Source organism: Podarcis pityusensis (assembly GCF_964106645.2).
Source record: "Podarcis pityusensis genome assembly, chromosome: 13".
Lineage (NCBI taxonomy): Eukaryota > Metazoa > Chordata > Lepidosauria > Squamata > Lacertidae > Podarcis > Podarcis pityusensis.
The window spans coordinates 1,354,233-1,372,534 of NC_138038.1; the positions used below are offsets into that span (position 1 = coordinate 1,354,233).

General features: G+C 50.5%; 2 protein-coding genes across 6 annotated transcripts in view; one reads left to right on the forward strand and one right to left on the reverse strand.

The window, feature by feature from the left end:
- UBE3B (ubiquitin protein ligase E3B) overlaps positions 1-8,844 on the forward strand; it is a 32,604-nt gene extending 23,760 nt beyond the window's left edge. For all 4 annotated transcript variants that reach the window (XM_080979186.1, XM_080979185.1, XM_080979184.1 and 1 more), the window contains 7 exons: positions 453-590; positions 1,286-1,351; positions 1,868-1,926; positions 3,189-3,371; positions 4,006-4,117; positions 5,111-5,203; positions 6,442-8,844. In XM_080979186.1, coding sequence (XP_080835312.1) covers positions 453-590; positions 1,286-1,351; positions 1,868-1,926; positions 3,189-3,371; positions 4,006-4,117; positions 5,111-5,203; positions 6,442-6,633 — 843 coding nt within the window. In that variant the 3' untranslated portion in view covers positions 6,634-8,844. The remainder of the gene's footprint in view (positions 1-452; positions 591-1,285; positions 1,352-1,867; positions 1,927-3,188; positions 3,372-4,005; positions 4,118-5,110; positions 5,204-6,441) is intronic.
- Positions 8,819-18,301, reverse strand: MMAB (metabolism of cobalamin associated B). Of its 2 annotated transcripts, XM_080979233.1 has the most exons (9): positions 18,180-18,301; positions 17,718-17,782; positions 16,736-16,829; positions 15,144-15,201; positions 13,808-13,880; positions 12,948-13,045; positions 11,929-11,993; positions 11,395-11,454; positions 8,819-9,798 (listed from the first exon to the last, which is right to left on the reverse strand). In XM_080979233.1, exons 1-9 carry the CDS (start codon positions 18,293-18,295, stop codon positions 9,714-9,716), a joined length of 714 nt encoding a protein of 237 aa, XP_080835359.1. In that variant the 5' UTR covers positions 18,296-18,301; the 3' UTR covers positions 8,819-9,713. The 2 variants fall into 2 exon arrangements, with proteins under 2 accessions (XP_080835359.1, XP_080835358.1); XM_080979232.1 differs by lacking the exon at positions 11,929-11,993.
- Between the last annotated feature and the right edge of the window lies 1 nt (position 18,302).

An 18,302-nucleotide genomic window follows, 5' to 3' on the forward strand; every position in this document is an offset into this window, starting at 1 on the left:
CACAACCAGTGCCAGCCCTCTGTGGGTGGTTTGGCTCTTGTACGGGACCCCAAGCATCTTTCCTAAAGAGAAACGTTTTTGCCCATTGGGTCGGGGGCGGGGAGGCAGGGAGGCTAGCAGGAGCTGGAGCTGGAATAATGGAGCCAACTAATTCTTGTTTTATCCTCCTCCTCCCTCCTGAGTTTGACAGGAATAAAGCTGAGACTCAGGAGGAAGATGCAGGAAGACCGTGTTGCCACACACTAGACTGGAAGCAAATAACAAAGGGGGGGGGGAGCTGCCTGAGGGCAGGCTGAGTCTGGTGGGGCAGTGCCCCCTTCTCCCAATGGACCATCCAGGATTTTTGTTATGGGATATAGATCGCCTCTTCCAGTGTTCAGGCTCTGATTACTTGGTGGCTGGTGATAGTGAAATGCAGCTCTCGGAGCCGTTTTCCTTCTCCCCCTTTGCAGGGGATTGTGGTGGATGTTCCTTTTGCATCTTTCTTCCTGAGTCAGCTGCTGGGACATCATCACAGCATCTTCTACAGCTCTGTGGATGAACTTCCCTCACTGGATTCAGAGTTCTATAAAAACCTGACCTCCATCAAGGTTTGTTTGCCATCTTTTGGCTTTCTCTCAGTGCCTTGTTCAGCTGGCACCTTCTCCTAATGGGCGCCTGGCCACTTGTCTGTCCTTATCTTCCTTTAATTATAACCAGCACAAGGGGATTTGGGCTTGCAACTGATTGCTCTAAATGCAGTTCTGATAATTGAGTGAGACGTCTGTCATTGTGTTTCTCCCAGTTATTGACTAGGCCCAGTCTCCTTGCACTTGGCCCAGGGAGCAGAAACTAACTGCTAAGCTAACAGTGTGCCAGGCTGTCTCCTTCTGCAGTCAGACATCGTTAGCACACATTAAGCAACATGTATAACATTAAATTGAATGAAAAATTCAGCATCTAGAAAAGATTGGGTTTTGGTTTTTTAATGAAATTGTGAATGCCAGAGAAGTTTCTAGACTCTGTGAATGTCTAGTGGGAGTTGACAGTGAGTGGCTGATGCCTATTGCAGTGTTGGAAGTAAGAGGAATAGGTGAGTCAGAGCTGCTAGTGGTGGCTGGGATTCTGCGTAGCCAGATTCATCACATACAGCTTTGCACATGAATGTATTTGGCTGAGCTTAATTTGGACACGTGCAGCAGAATTCTGAGAGAGTGCTAGAAAGTGAAGCCCAGCCAGTTAGGGTGGAAACTGAGCAGCCTCAGCACTTAAACTCTCCCCTTCTTTCTTTCTCCCCCCTTCTCAGCGTTACGATGGAGATATCAGTGACTTGGGCCTGACGCTTTCCTATGACGAAGACGTGATGGGCCAGGTAGGGCTCCCTCCCAATCTCCTCATCTTTTTTTGTCACATTTTCTGCTTTTCCGGGTCCTGTAGGGAGTGACACCCCCTTTGGACTCTGAGTCCAGCCCTCTTGGCCAAATGCTCCATGAATTGCCCTGTGCCAGGCAGGGCTGACACTTCCCATTCAGACTTTTTTGCTCGCTGTCTCCTAAAAAGCTTAGCTCTTCATTCTTTATTGATTTGAATCCTTCCCCCACCCCCCTCAGCTCCCACAGTTCTGCCGCACACATAAAGTATACACTCAACATGAACATGTACAAACCTCCCCACAGGAGCTGGCCCACCTCCGCCCTCCCCAGTAAGCACAACTCAGCCACCCGCCTGTGATGGGGCGGGGCGGGCTGGGCCTCTGTGTCATAGGGCCATTCTCTCTAGAAGGTGTGACACCCCCAGCCGCACCCCCCGACCTGAACTTCCCGTGGTATATTACAAGCAATAAGTAATGTCTCTCTCTCTCTACCTCCCAACCCCACCGTTTTTCTAGCTTGTTTGCCATGAACTTATTCCAGGAGGGAAAACCATCCCTGTAACCAACGAAAACAAGTAAGTGATCACTTATCAGCCCTGATCCCCCTGGGGCTGCATTCTGTCCCCTTCCCAAAGGGTGGCTGACTTCAACATGTTGAGGCGGAAAGGGTACCCCCAGTGCCCAAGTGACTCCCACACCAGGCAAGACGTAGGAACGAGGTGCTTGCGTCACCCTAGGTATCCAGATTGCCAGAAGAACTTTTGGAAATGGAATATTTCCAGGATGTGGTGGGAGTTTTACCTGCTAGCACTTTTACCTACTAACATTTGTAACTCAGGAGGTGGAAAACCTTGACTTTTTGTTAGATATAAAAAAATGCAAAGCAGTGTTCCAACCTTTCTTTTTAAATATCAGGTTGTGGGAGTTCCATTGCCCCACCACACGCTTGAATCGCCCTGGTGGGTGGGATTTCCTGCAGCGGCTGCCTTGTGTTTGCACCTAATGGCCCTGTTGTATGTGACTGGAAGGATCCTGCGCTCCTTGTGCTGCAGTTGGACTTCTGCCATTTTTCACAGGAAGCCGTCCTTGGGAAGCATAAGCTGCGGCAGCATCCAGAGCGCTGCATTTGCTTTGCCCCAAGTGCTTCTGTGTGGCCCGTGGGATCTTCCTTTTGACCTTGTGGCTCAGCTGATCTCAAACTCCTTTGGAAACTGTTTCAAAAGTGGCGCACTCTGAGAGGAGAACTTGGAGGCAGAAGTTTGGCTTCCAGTCCTTGTTGGGGAAAGTTTCTCCCTGGGAGCTCCCCATGGTCTGCCTTGTCACATGCGCTGCTTTGTGGAACGAGAACAGGATGGGGAGTCCTCTTGAGCCTTTCTGAACTAACTCTAACCGCTCTGCCCTGTGGTGAGGGGGCCATTCTTCCCCCACCCCTAGGATGGGACTGGTGTGCTGGCCATGACCACCCTCTCTCTGAAATGCACACCAGGGACTGCCACCCTGGCCACATTGCTCACCAACCAACCCCCCAAACCTCCACTCCATTTACCAGTCCCCCACCCCATTCCTTTTCACCTCATCCAAACCCCGTCTTGCAGCTTCTCTGTGTCCCTGCGTTATTTAAACCTAAACCTGCCATTCTGAAACCTGCTTTCTCTACTGCTACCTTCCTGTGCCCTGACTTCATGCCAATACAGGATTGGGATGAGGCACTGCAGGTCCTCTTGTGGGGGCTGCATGATGACAGCCTTACATTTTATGTATATAGGGATGGAAGGAAGGAAGGATGGATGGATGGATAGATAAATAAATATGGGTGCCTTTCTGTCCCCCACGTCAGGATCAGCTACATCCACCTCATGGCCCACTTCCGGATGCACACGCAGATCAAAAGCCAGACGGCTGCCTTCATCAGCGGCTTCCGCTCAATCATCAAGCCCGAGTGGATCCGTGTCTTCTCTGCCCCTGAGTTGCAAAGGCTCATATCGGGTGACAACGCCGAGATAGACCTCGAAGACTTGAAGTAAGGGAGATGGGGGGGGGTGTCTCTTTCCACATTCTGCTTCATTGGATGTCCACAAGTTGTATTATTAAGAAAGAGGGAGGCACACTTTTCTTTCTCTCCTCTGTCCATGCCATGTGTAAGTTCATAAAGCCCAAAAACTTTGAGGAGGGATTTGAAAGGCTGGAGAGGAGAGGGAGTGTGTGTGTCTCCATCCACCCACCCATGCAGGGTGGGGGAGCCCCACACATCAGGGGCAGCAAGGGGCAAGTCCTTTCAGGTTTATCTGCGGCAGAGTGTCCAGTTTTGATCATGGGTGTGGGGCACATTTGGAAGAGGTAATCATGGGAATATCAAAGCTCATTAGGGTGCTGAAGGTTAACGGTGACCTCCTTCTCTACTGGCTTGAGTCACCATACAGTGAAGTTTCAGTGTTTCCAGTTGAAAGTAGCCATTGGTGGGTGGGTGTCCCATGGGAAGTGAGCAAGGGGGGGGGGACCCCCTCTGCAATTCATCTTCTTTATTTGCATAATGGTCCCACCAGCAGCTTTCATGTGGCAACTGGAAGTTGGGGGCAGAGCTGTAGTCCTTCCTTTGATCTAGTGACTTCAGTGACCTATGAACTCCACTTGATTTTTTGTCTCTTCTTCCTTAGGAAGCACACTGTGTACTACGGGGGCTTCCATGGCAGTCACCGAGTCATCATTTGGCTTTGGGATATCCTAGCCAATGATTTTAACCCCGATGAAAGAGCCATGTTTCTTAAGGTAAGCTGTGTGTGTGCGCGCGCATGCGCACGCATGCGCGCACATGCACACACACATGCACATGCGTGTAAAACAAGAGTGACCAACCAGGCCTGGTGCCCTCCAGATGTTGGGCTTCTAGCTCCCACTGGCCTCAGCCAGCATGACCAATAGTCATGGATAATGGGAGCTGGGAGTCCACCAGGTTGGTCGTTCATGGACCTTAGTCACTTGAGTACATGTGGATAGCTCAGTCAGTAGAGCATGAGACTCTTAATCTCAGGGTTGGGGGTTTGAGCCCCATGTTGGATGAAACAATCCTGCATTGCAGGGGGTTTGGACTAGATGATCCTTGTGGTCCCTTCCAACTCTGATTCTCGCAAGTGTAGTTTCTTGCTGGTCTTCTGAGTGCAAGATATGCACTGTATATATGGTTACCTGTGGGCTTTCCCCTAAAGAGAAAGCAAGATTTTGGTCTTCATGATCCACCATAAAGGGCTGCTTTAACATTGGAGCTGCCTTATACTGAGGTCTGCTCTTCTTACGTAGACTCTTTCCTACCCCTATCTGGGAATGCTGAGGATTGAACCCAGGAACATAGGCACACAAAGTCCTTGCTCTGGTATTAAACTGGGGTCCCAGCTTGTTTAAATGCAGGCACATAAAGGCTGCTTCAGACAGAGAAAGGACTTTGATCAATCTAGACCAGGAATCCATTCCCCACTTGGACATGAAACTCACTAGGTGACCTTGGCCCACTCTCACTCTCAGCCGTACCTACCTCGCAGGGTTGTTGTGGGGCTCCAATGACGAGAGGGAGAACCATGGACATGCTGCCTTGAGCTCCTGGGGGGGGGGGGAGGTTGGATTTAAATACAATAAAGTAATAATAAATAATGTGGGGCAGCCCCTCAGCGCCACCCATGACAATGGTGCTGCACCCCAGTTGAAGAGCCAGCCTGATCCAGTACACGTCTCCCCCTTCCCCTTGCTCTTTTTCCTCTCCTGTGCCAGTTTGTTACCAGCTGTTCTCGGCCACCACTGCTGGGCTTTGCCTACCTCAAGCCTCCCTTCTCCATCCGCTGCGTGGAAGTATCAGATGACCAGGTATGTGCATGAGCCAAGCTGGCGAGCCTTGACCTCCTGTGTTCCCTGCAGGTGCCATGGTCTCCTTCCTGGCATGGAAGTGTCTGCTGGCTCCACCCTCCCTTAAAGGAGTCACAGTTCACAGAATTAGACAAATTCTTGGAGAAGAGAGCTATCAGGGCCTACTAGGCACACCAGATACTTCCGAGTGCCATGAGGTGGTGGAGGGAAGTGCTCTTGTGCTCAGGTCCTGCTTGAGGGTTTCACATGGAGACGTCTGGTTGGCCACTGTGAGAACAGGAGGCTGGACTGCAGGAGCCACTGGCCTGGTTCAGCTGAAAGGAACACAGCCACCCCCACGGAGGATCCCAGGCTTGTCTTTAGAGGACAGCCCTGGGGCCAAGACCCTGGAACCTTGAGGAGGAATGTTGGGGAGGGGGATGGAGGGAGATCTTTCTCCCAATTCAGCTCCCCACCCCTCACCCCGGTTCAGGTTGTAAGCCCTTTTAGATTTACTTAACCGGATCATGTGTTTTGTGGAGAAATCAGCTGTGTGGGAGGAATCCAGGGTCTCAACAGTGAGGCTAATGGCAGAAGTGGAGGGACAGCCAAGGGCCAGGCAGCAACTGGGGAGTTTAAGGCCAGTTTAGATGTTACTAGGGTAACACTTTAAACAGTCATGGCTTCCCCAAAATAATTATGGGGGTTACAATTTGTTCAGGGTGCCAGGAATTGATAGGAGACTCCCTATTCCCCTCATGGAGTTTTCGAGTTATCTGTGAAGAGGGATGGATTGATCTATGGACTGCTCTAAGAACTGTAGCTCTGTGTGGGCAATGGGGCCTCCTCACAGCTCCTCAGCACCCATCACAAACTACGGCTTCCAGAATTCTTGGGGGTGGGGAGCCATGACTGCCAAGTGGTGTGAATGTGACCTAGGCCACCAGCAGGCCTGTGTCAGCCATGATGCTCTGTAACCATCAAACACCAAAGGTGATGCAAAGCAGCTCCCAGCTGAATCGCATACCGTAAGGCAGGCCTGTCCTTTGGGGTTGGTCCCCTCGCTCTGCTCTAGAGAGCAGTTATTCTGTGATGTGGAAATAGTGAGGACCCTGCCTGGAACAGGCTGCTCTGTTGGGGTCCCAAGGGCCTTCTGGGCAGAGAGCACCCAGATCTCATGCAAGATGCTTTGTTCAGCCTGCAGCGCTCGCCAGGCGCGTGTGTTTGTGGCACCCCAAGCCCTCTTTTTCTCTCCCCAGGACACGGGGGACACCCTGGGCAGCGTCCTGCGGGGCTTCTTCACCATCCGGAAGAAAGAGCCAGGCGGGCGACTGCCCACCTCCTCGACCTGCTTCAACCTCCTCAAGTTGCCCAACTACAGCAAGAAGAGCGTTCTGCGGGAGAAGCTGCGCTATGCCATCAGCATGAACACAGGCTTTGAGCTCTCCTAGCCTACGCTCTCAAGAGCTGGATGGGCTCTCAGGGCTATACCTTGGTAAATGGCCGCCTGAGCAGGTTGTAGCTCTGGCCTGGGGTCCGGCATCGCTCTGATGCCGCTGGACGCAACTCTGCAAGGAGGACCTCCTTGGAAACGCAGCTGGCCTGCCATTAAATGTAGCATCAAGAGCCAAGCCTGTGCATTGTCCTTGGAGGGGGGCCATGCCTAATGGAGGATTGCACGCAGGGCCACACAAACTACTCATGGGCCCAGGGGTGTGTGCCCTGTGGATAATTTTTATCTTGGTCTTGGGCAAACAGTTGGACCTTGCTGTGGGCCAGGCCAGGTCAGACTCTGGCAAAACGCTGTGGAACGAAGGTCGGGAGCTGGCTTTTCCCTCCCACTTTGGCTTCTGAAAAACAGGCTTGAGGCTTCTCAGCTCAGGAGCCCCATGAGATTGCAGGAGCTTTCTCTTCATGTTTTTTGTGTTCCTCTCTCTGTGCCCAGGTTTTGTCGCCTGCGACTTTCCCACAGCTTGCCAAACTGCTTCGCTTTGACTCTCGGTCTGAATACACGTTTGCCTGCAGGCCCCCAAATGAGTGCTTCCCGCTATGTGGGGAGCACAGGTTTGTGATGTGGAATTCCTTCCCCGTGGCAGATTTTTGCTAGTTGTGAGCCTGCAGCTTGTCAGATGTCGGAGAGCAGTCTTCACCAACCCGGTGCCCTCCTTTCTGACCACTGGCAGGGGATGGTGGAACTGGGAGGATGGGCCAAGGCCCCTTTGGCTGGGAACTCCTCTTAGGGCCTCAGTTGGCAGAGCCCGCTGAAACATTTAGTGGCTGAGCTAATCTGCAGAGGCTCCTGGGCAGCTGAGAGCAGTTCCCTGCTCTAACCTCTCAGGGACTTTGCTATGCTGAATAGCTTCTCAATTTCCGTTCAGGAACAGCAACTCCATTAAACTCTGTAATTGCAAAGGGGTTTATGCTGAGGTTCCTCGTTATTCATTGCTTGCTCTGTATTCACATTCATTTGTGCACTTGTCCTTCCCAAGCTCCCCTTCCTTGACATCTCCCACAATCCCAGATGTGCCCAAAGGGAAGAGAAAAAATGTTCCCACAAGGTGATATTTCTCCCCAGGGATCCACCTTTTGCTGAATCTGACTGGACCATGTGCAAAGCACAGGGCATCTTTCAGGGACTGGACTTGTCCTGGTCCTGGTCTCTGCTTTGCCACAAATGGGTGGATGTCTTTGGAATGAATAAACACCAGGAAGCAAGGGAGAAAGGTCACCTTGTGCAGGGTCTTCCCTCTCTCCAAGTAGATTTGTGATCAGCTCAGTCTCCCACCCAAGGAATCCTGGGGATCTGAATAAGAGTGGGAAGGAAGGGATTGAACTGTAATCAAATGCAAAATATTTTAAGAATGTTGGGTTTTACTGGTTTTATTGTTTTTCTTTTTGCAGAAGCCCCATTTAATGCTTTCTAACCTTGATTATTCCACCACTGCAAATCTTTAGCCTTGAGGTGTAAAATAGTTGCTTGTTTTTTAAAATAATTCTAGTGAAGGGCTGGGCCCAGAGAACACTCTCAAGCATGAACCTGTTAACTGAAAACCCAAATCCCCACCTTTTCTTGATTTTACTTTGAATGTTGCAGAAGAATGTGCGTCTCATGTTTTAAATGCTAGACATTAAGCATTCTCTTAATGGATTTGGCAATATTGCACTACAGAAGTTGCAGGATACTCTAGGGCAGCCTTTTGGATGTTTTGGACGACAGTTCCCAACAGCCCAGATCTGTGCTGGTTGGGGCCCATGGGAGTTATAGTGCAAAACATCTAGAGGATGCCAGTTGGTGAAGGAATGTTGGGGTGGCACGGGGCAAGCTCTCCAGTAGAATATCTCCAATAGAGTAGGAATGGGGGGGTGACACTATACAGCACCCCCTCCCAGTGGTCTCCTTGACCCTCTGATGAACTGCTTCCTCCATGTATACATTTTCAGAACTGATGTGCAAATTGTGATTGTGTACTAAATATGTTGAAAGAGTTTGGCTGTTCTAGCCCGCAACAGTTGGGCATGGTGTGGCTTTCCCAAACAAGGAAAGCTATGCAAGCTGTCAGGGGTCTAACATCACCCCCACCCCAAAACAATGCCTGGCATGTCTGTCATGAGGTGAGGAGAGGAAAGTTTGCCATAGGAGATTAATAAAATATTTTATCTTGGCCCTCCTGTATCCTAGCATTTTACAGCATATTCTCCATGTTGGAAATAAACTTGACAGATTGGTTCAATATAGTCATAGGGAGGTGGGTTTCTCCCTCCCCACTTCGTAAAAATTGGCTTCTGTTTCAAAGAAACCTACAGCAGTGTGAGGAAACGTACAACAGAGACTCCCATGACTGAAGAGGAGGTATGTCTCTGAACAGTTCAACAGACCCTGAAGAGGAAGGGTCGGGTATGTTAAATGGCAGCCACTGAGAGGCAAATGAAAAATTGGGAGTCCTGCTGACAAAAGGAAAAAAGCAGAAGCCCTCTGGCAGCTGAGCTGCATCCCAAAGCTCCAGTCTGGTGATGCCCACTGCTGCCTCCCACCTCTCAACAGCAGTTTCCAGGATCTCTCTGCACAAAGGTTACAATGGCAGAACTTTGCTGTGCTTGAGATGCTGTGTCTCCTGCCAAAGTGTTGATGGATTCAACGATGACCTCAAAAAGAAAAAGAGGACAAGGAAGTGTAACAGAGAGGCTGTGGTCTGCAAGTCAATCTGAGCCAAAGCGCCAAGTGCCTCTGGCAACAGAACACCTCTTGCGGAGAAGGGCTCTGCAACACATCAGGCGTGGCATGTGCTTCTCCCCTTTCCTTTTATCAGCACATGTCAATAAATGCAGCTGAAGTCTATTCATAGTGAACGCTCCAAGTTCTCTTAGCAAGCTGGTCTCAAAATGGAGCAAGACTGAAGCCGCAAGCTTTAAATAAGCTTTCAGGAGAAGATTTCAATAGCTCAGTTTGAAACTGCAAGCAGTCTTCCATCTTGTCCAGTCCTCTGTCTGAAAGCCTGGCAGTCCACCTCTTGCATCAGAGGGCCTCTGCTCCCTACTCTGTTCTGGTGTAGATCTTCTCCTGCTTCCCTTCCTTCATTGCAGCATAGCGGGCAAGAACAAATAAGTAGTCGCTCAGTCTAAGGAACGGGAGAAAAAAGCTGTTGTCCATCTCTGTACAGGATAAGAGCGTGTAATGGGCATGTCTACCCTAAGGGAGGGGCAGCATCTAGGGCTGGAAGGAGGAAGATGTCCCTGCGCATGTAGCCAATCAAAAAGGTAGAGGAATGGATGTGCTCCCCCTCCCCCAACTGGATGTCCTCCAGGTGCTTCAGACTAAAATCTAAGCTAGCCAGTTGGGGAAGGCTGACTTAGGCAGTTGCCAGGTACCAAAGTAAAATCCAGCCCCCGTGAGGCCTGCACTTTCAGTGGAGGAGGCAGGCACTGAATGAGAACCAGCATCTATAGTAATGGGATATGGCAGAAGGCCACGTTTAGCCACGATAATCTGGCTGCTGCATGACCCGCTCCCCAAAACAGGGAGAACAAGAGTCAAACAGGCTGTGAGAAGTTACCTGTGCCTGCTCCATGATGACACTACCTGCCTTAAAAGGGGGCAGAGTATTTGTCCTTTCCAACTGGTTGCAGCAGCTCTCTGCCAGAGAAGGGTCCCTTCCCCATCACCTGCCAACAGCCCCTTTTACCTGAAGATGCCAGGGGTGAAACTTTGGACCTTCTGCATGTCAAGCCTGCATGGAACTACAGCCCTTCCCAAAACACCTTCCGCATGTGGAGCAGGGAAGCGCTAGCAATTTGGGTATGCCTGCAGGGTGTGCACCTAGAGAAAGGACATCTCTTCCCCACCATCCTCTCTCAAAGACCAGCAGACTCCAGATGTCTCCTTTCGCTGCCCCAAATCTCAGCTTCCACGCTTCCTCCTCTCCACTTCCCAGCTTAAGCACAAAGTGATCCAGGTGGAGCCTTCCAGACGTCATTTGACTACGATTGCCATCACCCCCCATCAGTGGCCATGCTGGCTGAGAATGCTGGGAGCTGGAGTTCAACAACATGGGCAGGGCATCATTTTGGCTACCCCTGCACTAATCTCCCACTCCCTTTCCTCCAAGTTGTTGGAAGAGAAAAGACAAGACTGTTTGGTCTCCGCAGGACAGTCAGCAAGGTCCATGTGAGTGCCCCAAGGTAGACCAGTAGTTCCCAAACTGGCATAAAATGACTATCAGACTCTGAAAAGCTGGTACCACTGGATCAAATTCATCAGTTGTGTTGAATTAATTAAACTAAATAGTTTCAACTGGATTTTGAATAAAGGGGCAATTAGTTGTTACTGTTTTGAATCTTAGTGTTATCTTCTTTAGTGGGTTATGCAAACTGCTATTTTGAATAGTGCTTTCTATAGGGTTGGGGGGCACTAGGAACCAAGGGGCACTATGGAACCAAAGGGGCAGGGCTCCCAAAATAGATGCAAAAAGGACTCTCATCCCATCCCCTTGTCTCAGTAGGAGATATCCAGCAAGAAGTACCCAGGGAAGAGCAGCCTTCCCCATCCTGCTCTCCACTAGATCAGCCCCAGAAACCAGCAGGGCCAGTGGCCAGGAAAGGAGGTGCAGAGAAGCCCTTATCTGGTGCCTTGACTGTGTGATCCACTAGAGTCTAGACGCATTCCCCCTGCCCCCCCCCCCATCCCAGCTTTGTCAAAAGGAACAGTTCCAAGTTACCTGTTTAAAAACTTGGCCACGTCTGCATCTGCTTCTCCCATTTTCACCAAAGGAATCACACTGCAGAAGAGAAAAGGAAGACCGTCATCACTACAGCTGATATAATTGGATCCAAAACCACCTTTCATGCCCCCCATTGGCATGAGTAAATTTTGCCTTGTTCTGCCAGATCCTAAGGTGCCAAAAACATTATTTGCTAAATGCACCAAATTCTCTGCTCCAAACCAACTGTGCATTTAAAGGGGGGGGGGGAGAGTACCCACAATTAGTTTGCATTGGCCATTAACGGCTCCTGCAGAACTCAGGATCTCTTTTGGCAAACACTTCCTTGTCTTGCTGCACAGTACAAACTCTGATCTGTGCCCTCCCCCAGCATTGCTGGGGAGACCTGTGGTCGTTTCCAAACAATTTTCATGCAAGCCTTACAAGGTTGACATGCCAGCGAAGACTGAACAAGAGAGGTTGGCAGCCCAGACAGCTCACTCAGGGCAGCAGGGGGTTCTCATGGCTTTGTCATTGCAGTTGCTCACTTACCACCTCTCGGCTCGGCGGCAGATGGCTCTGGAGAGATGGAGAGCAGTGCTGCTTTTGCCGCCAGACTGAAATGACATTAAACAAAACATCCAGATCTGCCTTATGCCAGGGTCAGGCCCATCCAGCCCCTGTCCATCTGCTCTGACGGATGAGAGCGCCCCGGGGTCCTCAGCAGAGAGCAGTCTTTCCCTGATACTTTTGAGACAGGGCAGGCTGGGGACTGAACCTGATACCTGTGGAGCTGCAAACCCTCGCCTGAAGCAGGAACAGGAGCGTTTGCAGCCAATGCAACCATTTTGGCTACCTTCCCACAGAAGTCAGAAGGAGTGTCTGAAAACATGCCCTAAGGAAAGTGCTGTGAACTAGCTGTTAGTTGTGATTCCTGCACAGCAGGGGGTTGGATTAGATTATCTTTGGGGTCCCCACCAGCTCCACAATTCTATAATTCTGTGTGAGCCTGAGGGGAGCGATTAGCCCAGGGCCTTACAGCAAGCTTGGGATTTAGGTGGCAGTTAAATCAAAGTGGTTTGTGATGGCCCCCAACTTAGACTGCTGTAAAAAGGAGCTACAGAAACTCATGGGTGTCCACAAGTTCTAGCATCATGAGAGAGGGAGGAATCCTTTTCTCTGGTGCAAAGGGGGAGGAATCTTGCTTGGTCTGGCTGCATCAAAGTGTTCCCTGGCACACCCAGGGGCGAGCAGGATCATTCTCCCTTTGCATCAGCTGGTGTGTGTATTGGGGGGCAGGATCCATGCACCCAAACCCAGAACTAAGCAGCCTGATCAATGGCTCAGAGCTTCCCAAAGGCCCCAGCAGTGTGCTTGCCAAGCAGGAACTCTGCACAAGAATCTGGGTGGCTGAGCCACCTGTCACTCACAGCCCTGTGACACTGTTCCTGATGGGAATCTGGCCAGTGGAAACCAAGAGTTGTCTGCCCCCCCCCACCTTCTATGCTGCAAGGCCTCTGCTTTGTGACCTCCTCACAGACAGAGCACAACGGAACACGCAAAATACCTACGGGTAAAATGAAAGCTGTGAGTGGCGGAAGCTGCTCAGAGTAGTGATCGATCCAGGCCTCCAGCTCCAGAATGGGCTTTTCACTGAATGATGTTCGCTCTGCCGAAGAAGAGACACGGCTGAGTGGACCAGCCAACCAAGGAGTCACCCCCAAAGCGAAGCCCTGACTTCATTCCCCTGCTTAAGTCGCAGGATAGGGACTGCCAGCACATGATGCATCAACCTTGCTAAAATGAAGGAGGCTTGAGCCTGGGTCTTGGGGCCTGTGTGGGTTCCAGTGCTGAGTCCTGGAATACCTCAAGCACCTCTGAGCATGCACAGAGCATTTCCCCCCAAAATGGTTAAAATGCCATCTTGCATTTTTAAACAGGGTTTAAGTAAGTGGGCAGCCCTAACAAGCAGAAGCACTATGGCCAACTTGTGCATTTGGCAACCTAGCAAGTCAACGTTTATTAGAGACATTTATACTTGGGATATATTCATATGCAATGCTTTTAAGGCATGCATCAAAATCTTTGCAGAAAAAGCATTTCCCCCCCACTAAGAAACCACAATGGAGGCTTGTGTGTTTCTGTTCCAGGGCATGGTCTGAGGGAGCTTGACATGGCTGAAGCTTGGCAGGTCTGGGTCCAGTCAGACCCTTGCCTAGGGCCCTGCCAGGAAGAAAGAAAGGAATGGGGTGTAAATGCAATAAAAAAACCAATTTAAATAAGCCACATAAACAAAGGTTTCATGGTCAGAGTACTTCCTTCAGTTGTCCAGCAAAACTGATCCCCAAAAGCAATGGCAGCAAAACCATTTCAAAAAGGGCAGCAGTTAGCTTATTTTTAAAAATGAAGATCTATACTAGGTTCCAATTACTTAAATGTGACTCCCTGGCTGAGGATATGGGAGTTGCCACGTTGGAGCCGGCATCCTGCAGCGCACACTGGACCTGCGGAAACAAAACAGAGCAAAGGTGTTTGGGATGAGCACTATTTTTTGCACAGATGGCGAGACATTCAGAAAGCAGTTTTAATTGTTGGTCTGGCCCGCCTTCATGTCTCTGAAGGTGCCAAAGAATGGGCAGAGTTCTCTGACCTAAACTGGAAGAGGCTTTGGAACGCCCACCACCACTGGCTCCATCAGGGGGTGGGAAACTGTGGTGGTCCTCCTCTGGCAGATGAAGCTGCACTCCAGCTCCTATCAGCCCGGCCAGCATGGCCAATGGGCAGGGATGGTGGAAGGTGGGATCCAGCCACATCTGCAAGAGGACGACAACTGCTGGCTCCCTGCCCTTGCCTTAACTTACACAAGCAGATGGACAAGAGTTAGGCCAACAGCTCTTAGGCAGAACACCTCCGCACAAGATGCTCAGTGATAGGATATCCCCAATGACCGAATGCTAGCAACTGTTGCCAGCCATCTCAATTTACTGAATTTATCGCTCCCATAGGAAGCACTGATAGCCCCCAACTTGGAGGGCTTTAAGAGAGGATAGGACAAATTTAGGGAGGAGAGGCTATCTGTGCTCTGCCTCTTCATTCAGTGAGACTTCCAAATACCGGCTGTGGGACACCTCAGGCAGGGAGGGGGAGGAGAGCACTTGTGCTTGGATCCTGCTTGAGAGTTTCCTACAAGCGACTGGTTGGCAACTGTGAGAACAGGATGCTGGCTGAGATGGGCCATTGGCAGGGCTCTTCTTCCATAAAAATCTACTAGCAGAGTAGCAAATATATAAATTAAGCAACACACAGTAACAATACAACAACAACAACTTACAGTCATCTCTCGGGTTAAATACACTTCGAGTTGAGCGCGTTCAAGCTGTGCTCCTCAGCAACCCGGAAGTAACGGAGCGCGTTACTTCCGGGTTTCGCCACTTGCGCATGCACAGATGCTCAAAATGACGTCACGCGCATGCGCAGAAGTGGCGGAAAGCGACGCAGGCGTGCGCAGGCGTGCCGTCGCTAGTTACGTTTACCTCTAGATGCGAAAGGGGCTCCGGAACGGATCCCGTTCGTATCTAGAGGTACCACTGTATTATTTATACCCCGCCCATACTGTAAATAAAAAGAACACGAATGAAAAGTCTTAAAGTTTCTGTTGCTGTCTCCTCTTAGCCCAAGAGTTGGACAAGAGGGTCCTTTGGTCTGATCCAGGAAGGCAGTCCTTGTATGCGGATGCTGTCAGTGACGGGGATACAGCTATTTCTTACCTGGTGAAGTTCCTGCACAAACGAGTGACCTCCTTCACTGCCAAATTCAGCACTTAGCCTGCAGCAAAATAGGAGAGATTTTACCCTGAGATATAGGCAACTGATGCTGTTCGTATGAGAGATTTACGTCTTGTGGAGGCACTACAAACAAGCCTGAAACCAGCTGAATTGTCAAGTTCCCCCAAAGAACTATTGTGATGTGAGAGCAAGAACATTTCTTCATGAGAGGTGTATGGACTTCTCATGTTCAGGCAGACAGGAAATTGGTTCAGGGCAGACACAATCTGTTCCTGGCTCTTCATATGAGATGAGACCTGCAGGATTAGACCAGAACATCTGGCCTAGCATTGCTTGCCCTTAAGTGGCCAACCAAATGCTTCCAAGAAGCACAGAAGCAGAACAGGAAGGCAACATCCACTCCCATTATTGCTCTCCAGCATGTGGAATTACTGAGGTAGACTGCCTCCCAACTTGAAGGTTCCATAGTGCCATCCTTGCCTAGCAGCCACTGAAAAAGACCCCCCCCAAAAAAAATGTCCAATGTGGGGGTGAGGGAACATCTCTGACCCTCCAGATGTGGTTGAACTGCAACTCTCCACAGCTGGAATCCAACATCTAGAAAACTACCACAGATTCCCTCTGGGAAAGCTCATTCCAGAGATGATTTTTTTTGGGGGGGGGGTTGGAATAACCTCCTCCAACATCTGGCAAAAGACTGCAGCACTCTTGCAGGGCGAGATGATGTCCCCTGGAGCCATGAGCTTCAGCCTGTGGGCAGGGCAGCAGGGCCAGGCACAGCCTGCTCCTCTGACATCACCAAGGCAGGACACAAATGGCGAGTCATGGCTGTGGGCAGCTGTAACAGAGCGAGGCCTCTACTCCAGTTCCAACAGGCTCCTGTCACTCCCCTCTCCACCCTGGACCATGCTGCCTGGCAGGTTTCATTTCACTTAATAAAAGGTTTTGAAACTGCTCTTTGTTAATCAGGTAACAGGGTGGGGCTCAGAATAAGGTTATGCCAGGGAATAAGGTTGTGCAAGGAAATATGCCGCCTGCTGCCAACCAGCCAGAACAGCTGCTGGGGAAAATGAGAGGCTTTCCTTGCTTCCCATGACAGAACTGCTTTCTTTCATATCAAATTACCACTATTAAATTTTTTTATTACCCACCTTTCACCAGCAAGTCCCAGGGTGAAATTCAACAATTTAAAAATTCAGAGTTAAAAAGGTTAAAGCTTATTAATGTCACAGTAATTGGGTGGGTCCTAAAAACCATGTCTCAGGTGCCAAAGGTCCAAAGCCATAAAGTGAAGGTGCCAGACGCACCTGTGGGGAGGGAATTCAACAGCGGAAGGGCTGCCCGAGAAGGCCCTCTCCTCCTGGGCCACCACCCACATCCCAAGTGCCTGTTGATCTTAATATACGGAACGGTTCTGAAAGGAGGGGGTCTTTCAGGAATCTGGGGCCCGAGTTGTTTAGAGCTTTGAACACAAAGGTGATTACTTTGAATCAGACCCAGAAACAAAGTGGCAGTCTATTATTCTCTGAAACATTCTTATAAATTGAAGAAATAATTTACAGTCTTTTGGTTACCCTATGGCTGAACTCAGTTCATCGAGTGTTCCCAGGGCATCAAAGATCTGGTCATCTTTTGCTCTCCTCTCTCCAGTGAATGTGCTGGAAAACCCTTTTGAAAACCATGCAAGATGATAACAGTGAGAAAAATATGAAGCGGCTCACACCCAAGTGCCCAAAGCCCTGTTCACACGTGCATGTGCAATGATTGATTTCTGTAGCCCCAATGACTGGCAGCTGAATGTGGCAACTGACTCCAATGAAAGACCACGGAATTTCTCTGCAGTGACTCATTCGCCCAGGCAAGGAATCACTTGGGACAGTAGGCTTCACAGTATTTGCACTAATACAGTAAAGGTAAAGGGACCCCTGACCATTAGGTCCAGTCGTGACCGACTCTGGGGTTGCGGCACTCTTCTCGCTTTACTGGCCAAGGGAGCCGGTGTACAGCTTCTGGGTCATGTGGCCAGCAGGACTAAGCCGCTTCTGGCGAACCAGAGCAGAGCAGTGCACGGAAACGCCGTTTACCTTCCCGCCAGAGTGGTACCTATTTATCTACTTGCACTTTGACGTGCTTTCAAACTGCTAGGTTGGCAGGAGCAGGGACCGAGCAACGGGAGCTCACCCTGTCGTGGGGATTCGAACTGCCGACCTTCTGATTGGCAAGCCCTAGGCTCTGTGGTTTAACCCACAGCACCACCCGCGTCCCTTACTAATACAGTATCCCCACTCAAATGTATTATTATTATTATTAAAAAAGAATCTGAGCAAAGCATCTCATATTTTACAATCTCTTGTGTTTTCTTTTGTTAACATGTCACAGGTACATTATAAAATATTTTCCATTTGTTTCTGTGTGTAGATATATATTTGAAGCAGCCGATTCCAACAGTCATTCTAAGGGTGTCAAAAATGCCCCTTGTGGCACCATGGTGCTCTCATGGGCCAAGGATTAGCCAGGTGGATCGGAGACCTGCCTCCGCTGGCAGGATGCTGCTACCTTGGTCTCCTGTTTTCGTGTATAACTTGGGGATTTGGGTTGTTTTCCTGGGCTTGGCATCCATGCTGCAGAGGAAGAGGAGAGGGAAACGGTCCTTTACATTCATTCCCTTTGCATATTCACATGAACTATTTAGTTAACAAAAATTAAGACACAACACATGATGCAATCGACTTTTAAATGAGGATCAATGCAACGTCCACCACGAGCGCGCCCGGACTCGCTTCGGTTTGCGGGAGACGCCTCCTCCTCGGGCGCCTTTTGAAAGCCAACCCTTAAGGTTTCTGGTTTTAGAAGTAACGGAGGCGCCTCCCCGAATCACGCTTTTCTTCGCGCGCCTCGCCCCCCCCCCCCGCTTCCACGGCGCTTCCTCCCGGCTAAGCAAGGAAACGGGCCGCTTCACACGTGACGCTGCAACCCGTGCAAACGGGGCTCCGGCCGGGCCCGGGGAGGGCGGCTCACCTGGGCGCCTCTCCGGCCCCGCTCCGCTCCCGGCTCAGGCGCCTCGCGCTCCCGCCCCGGGGCCAGGCCGCCGCCGCCCGGCGCAGAGCGCGCCCGCAGCAGAGCAGAGCCGCCATAGCGCCG

Excerpts from the sequence above, each read along its gene's own strand:
- MMAB (XM_080979232.1), bottom strand. The coding sequence starts at position 18,295 with ATGGCGGCTCTGCTCTGCTGCGGGCGCGCTCTGCGCCGGGCGGCGGCG. Across the intron at positions 13,881-15,143 it reads TTGTGCAGGAACTTCACCAG|GTCCAGTGTGCGCTGCAGGA; the intron begins GTAAGAAATAGC and ends TTGTTTCCGCAG. Across the intron at positions 13,046-13,807 it reads AGCCAGGGAGTCACATTTAA|AGCGAACATCATTCAGTGAA; the intron begins GTAATTGGAACC and ends CTTCTTCGGCAG.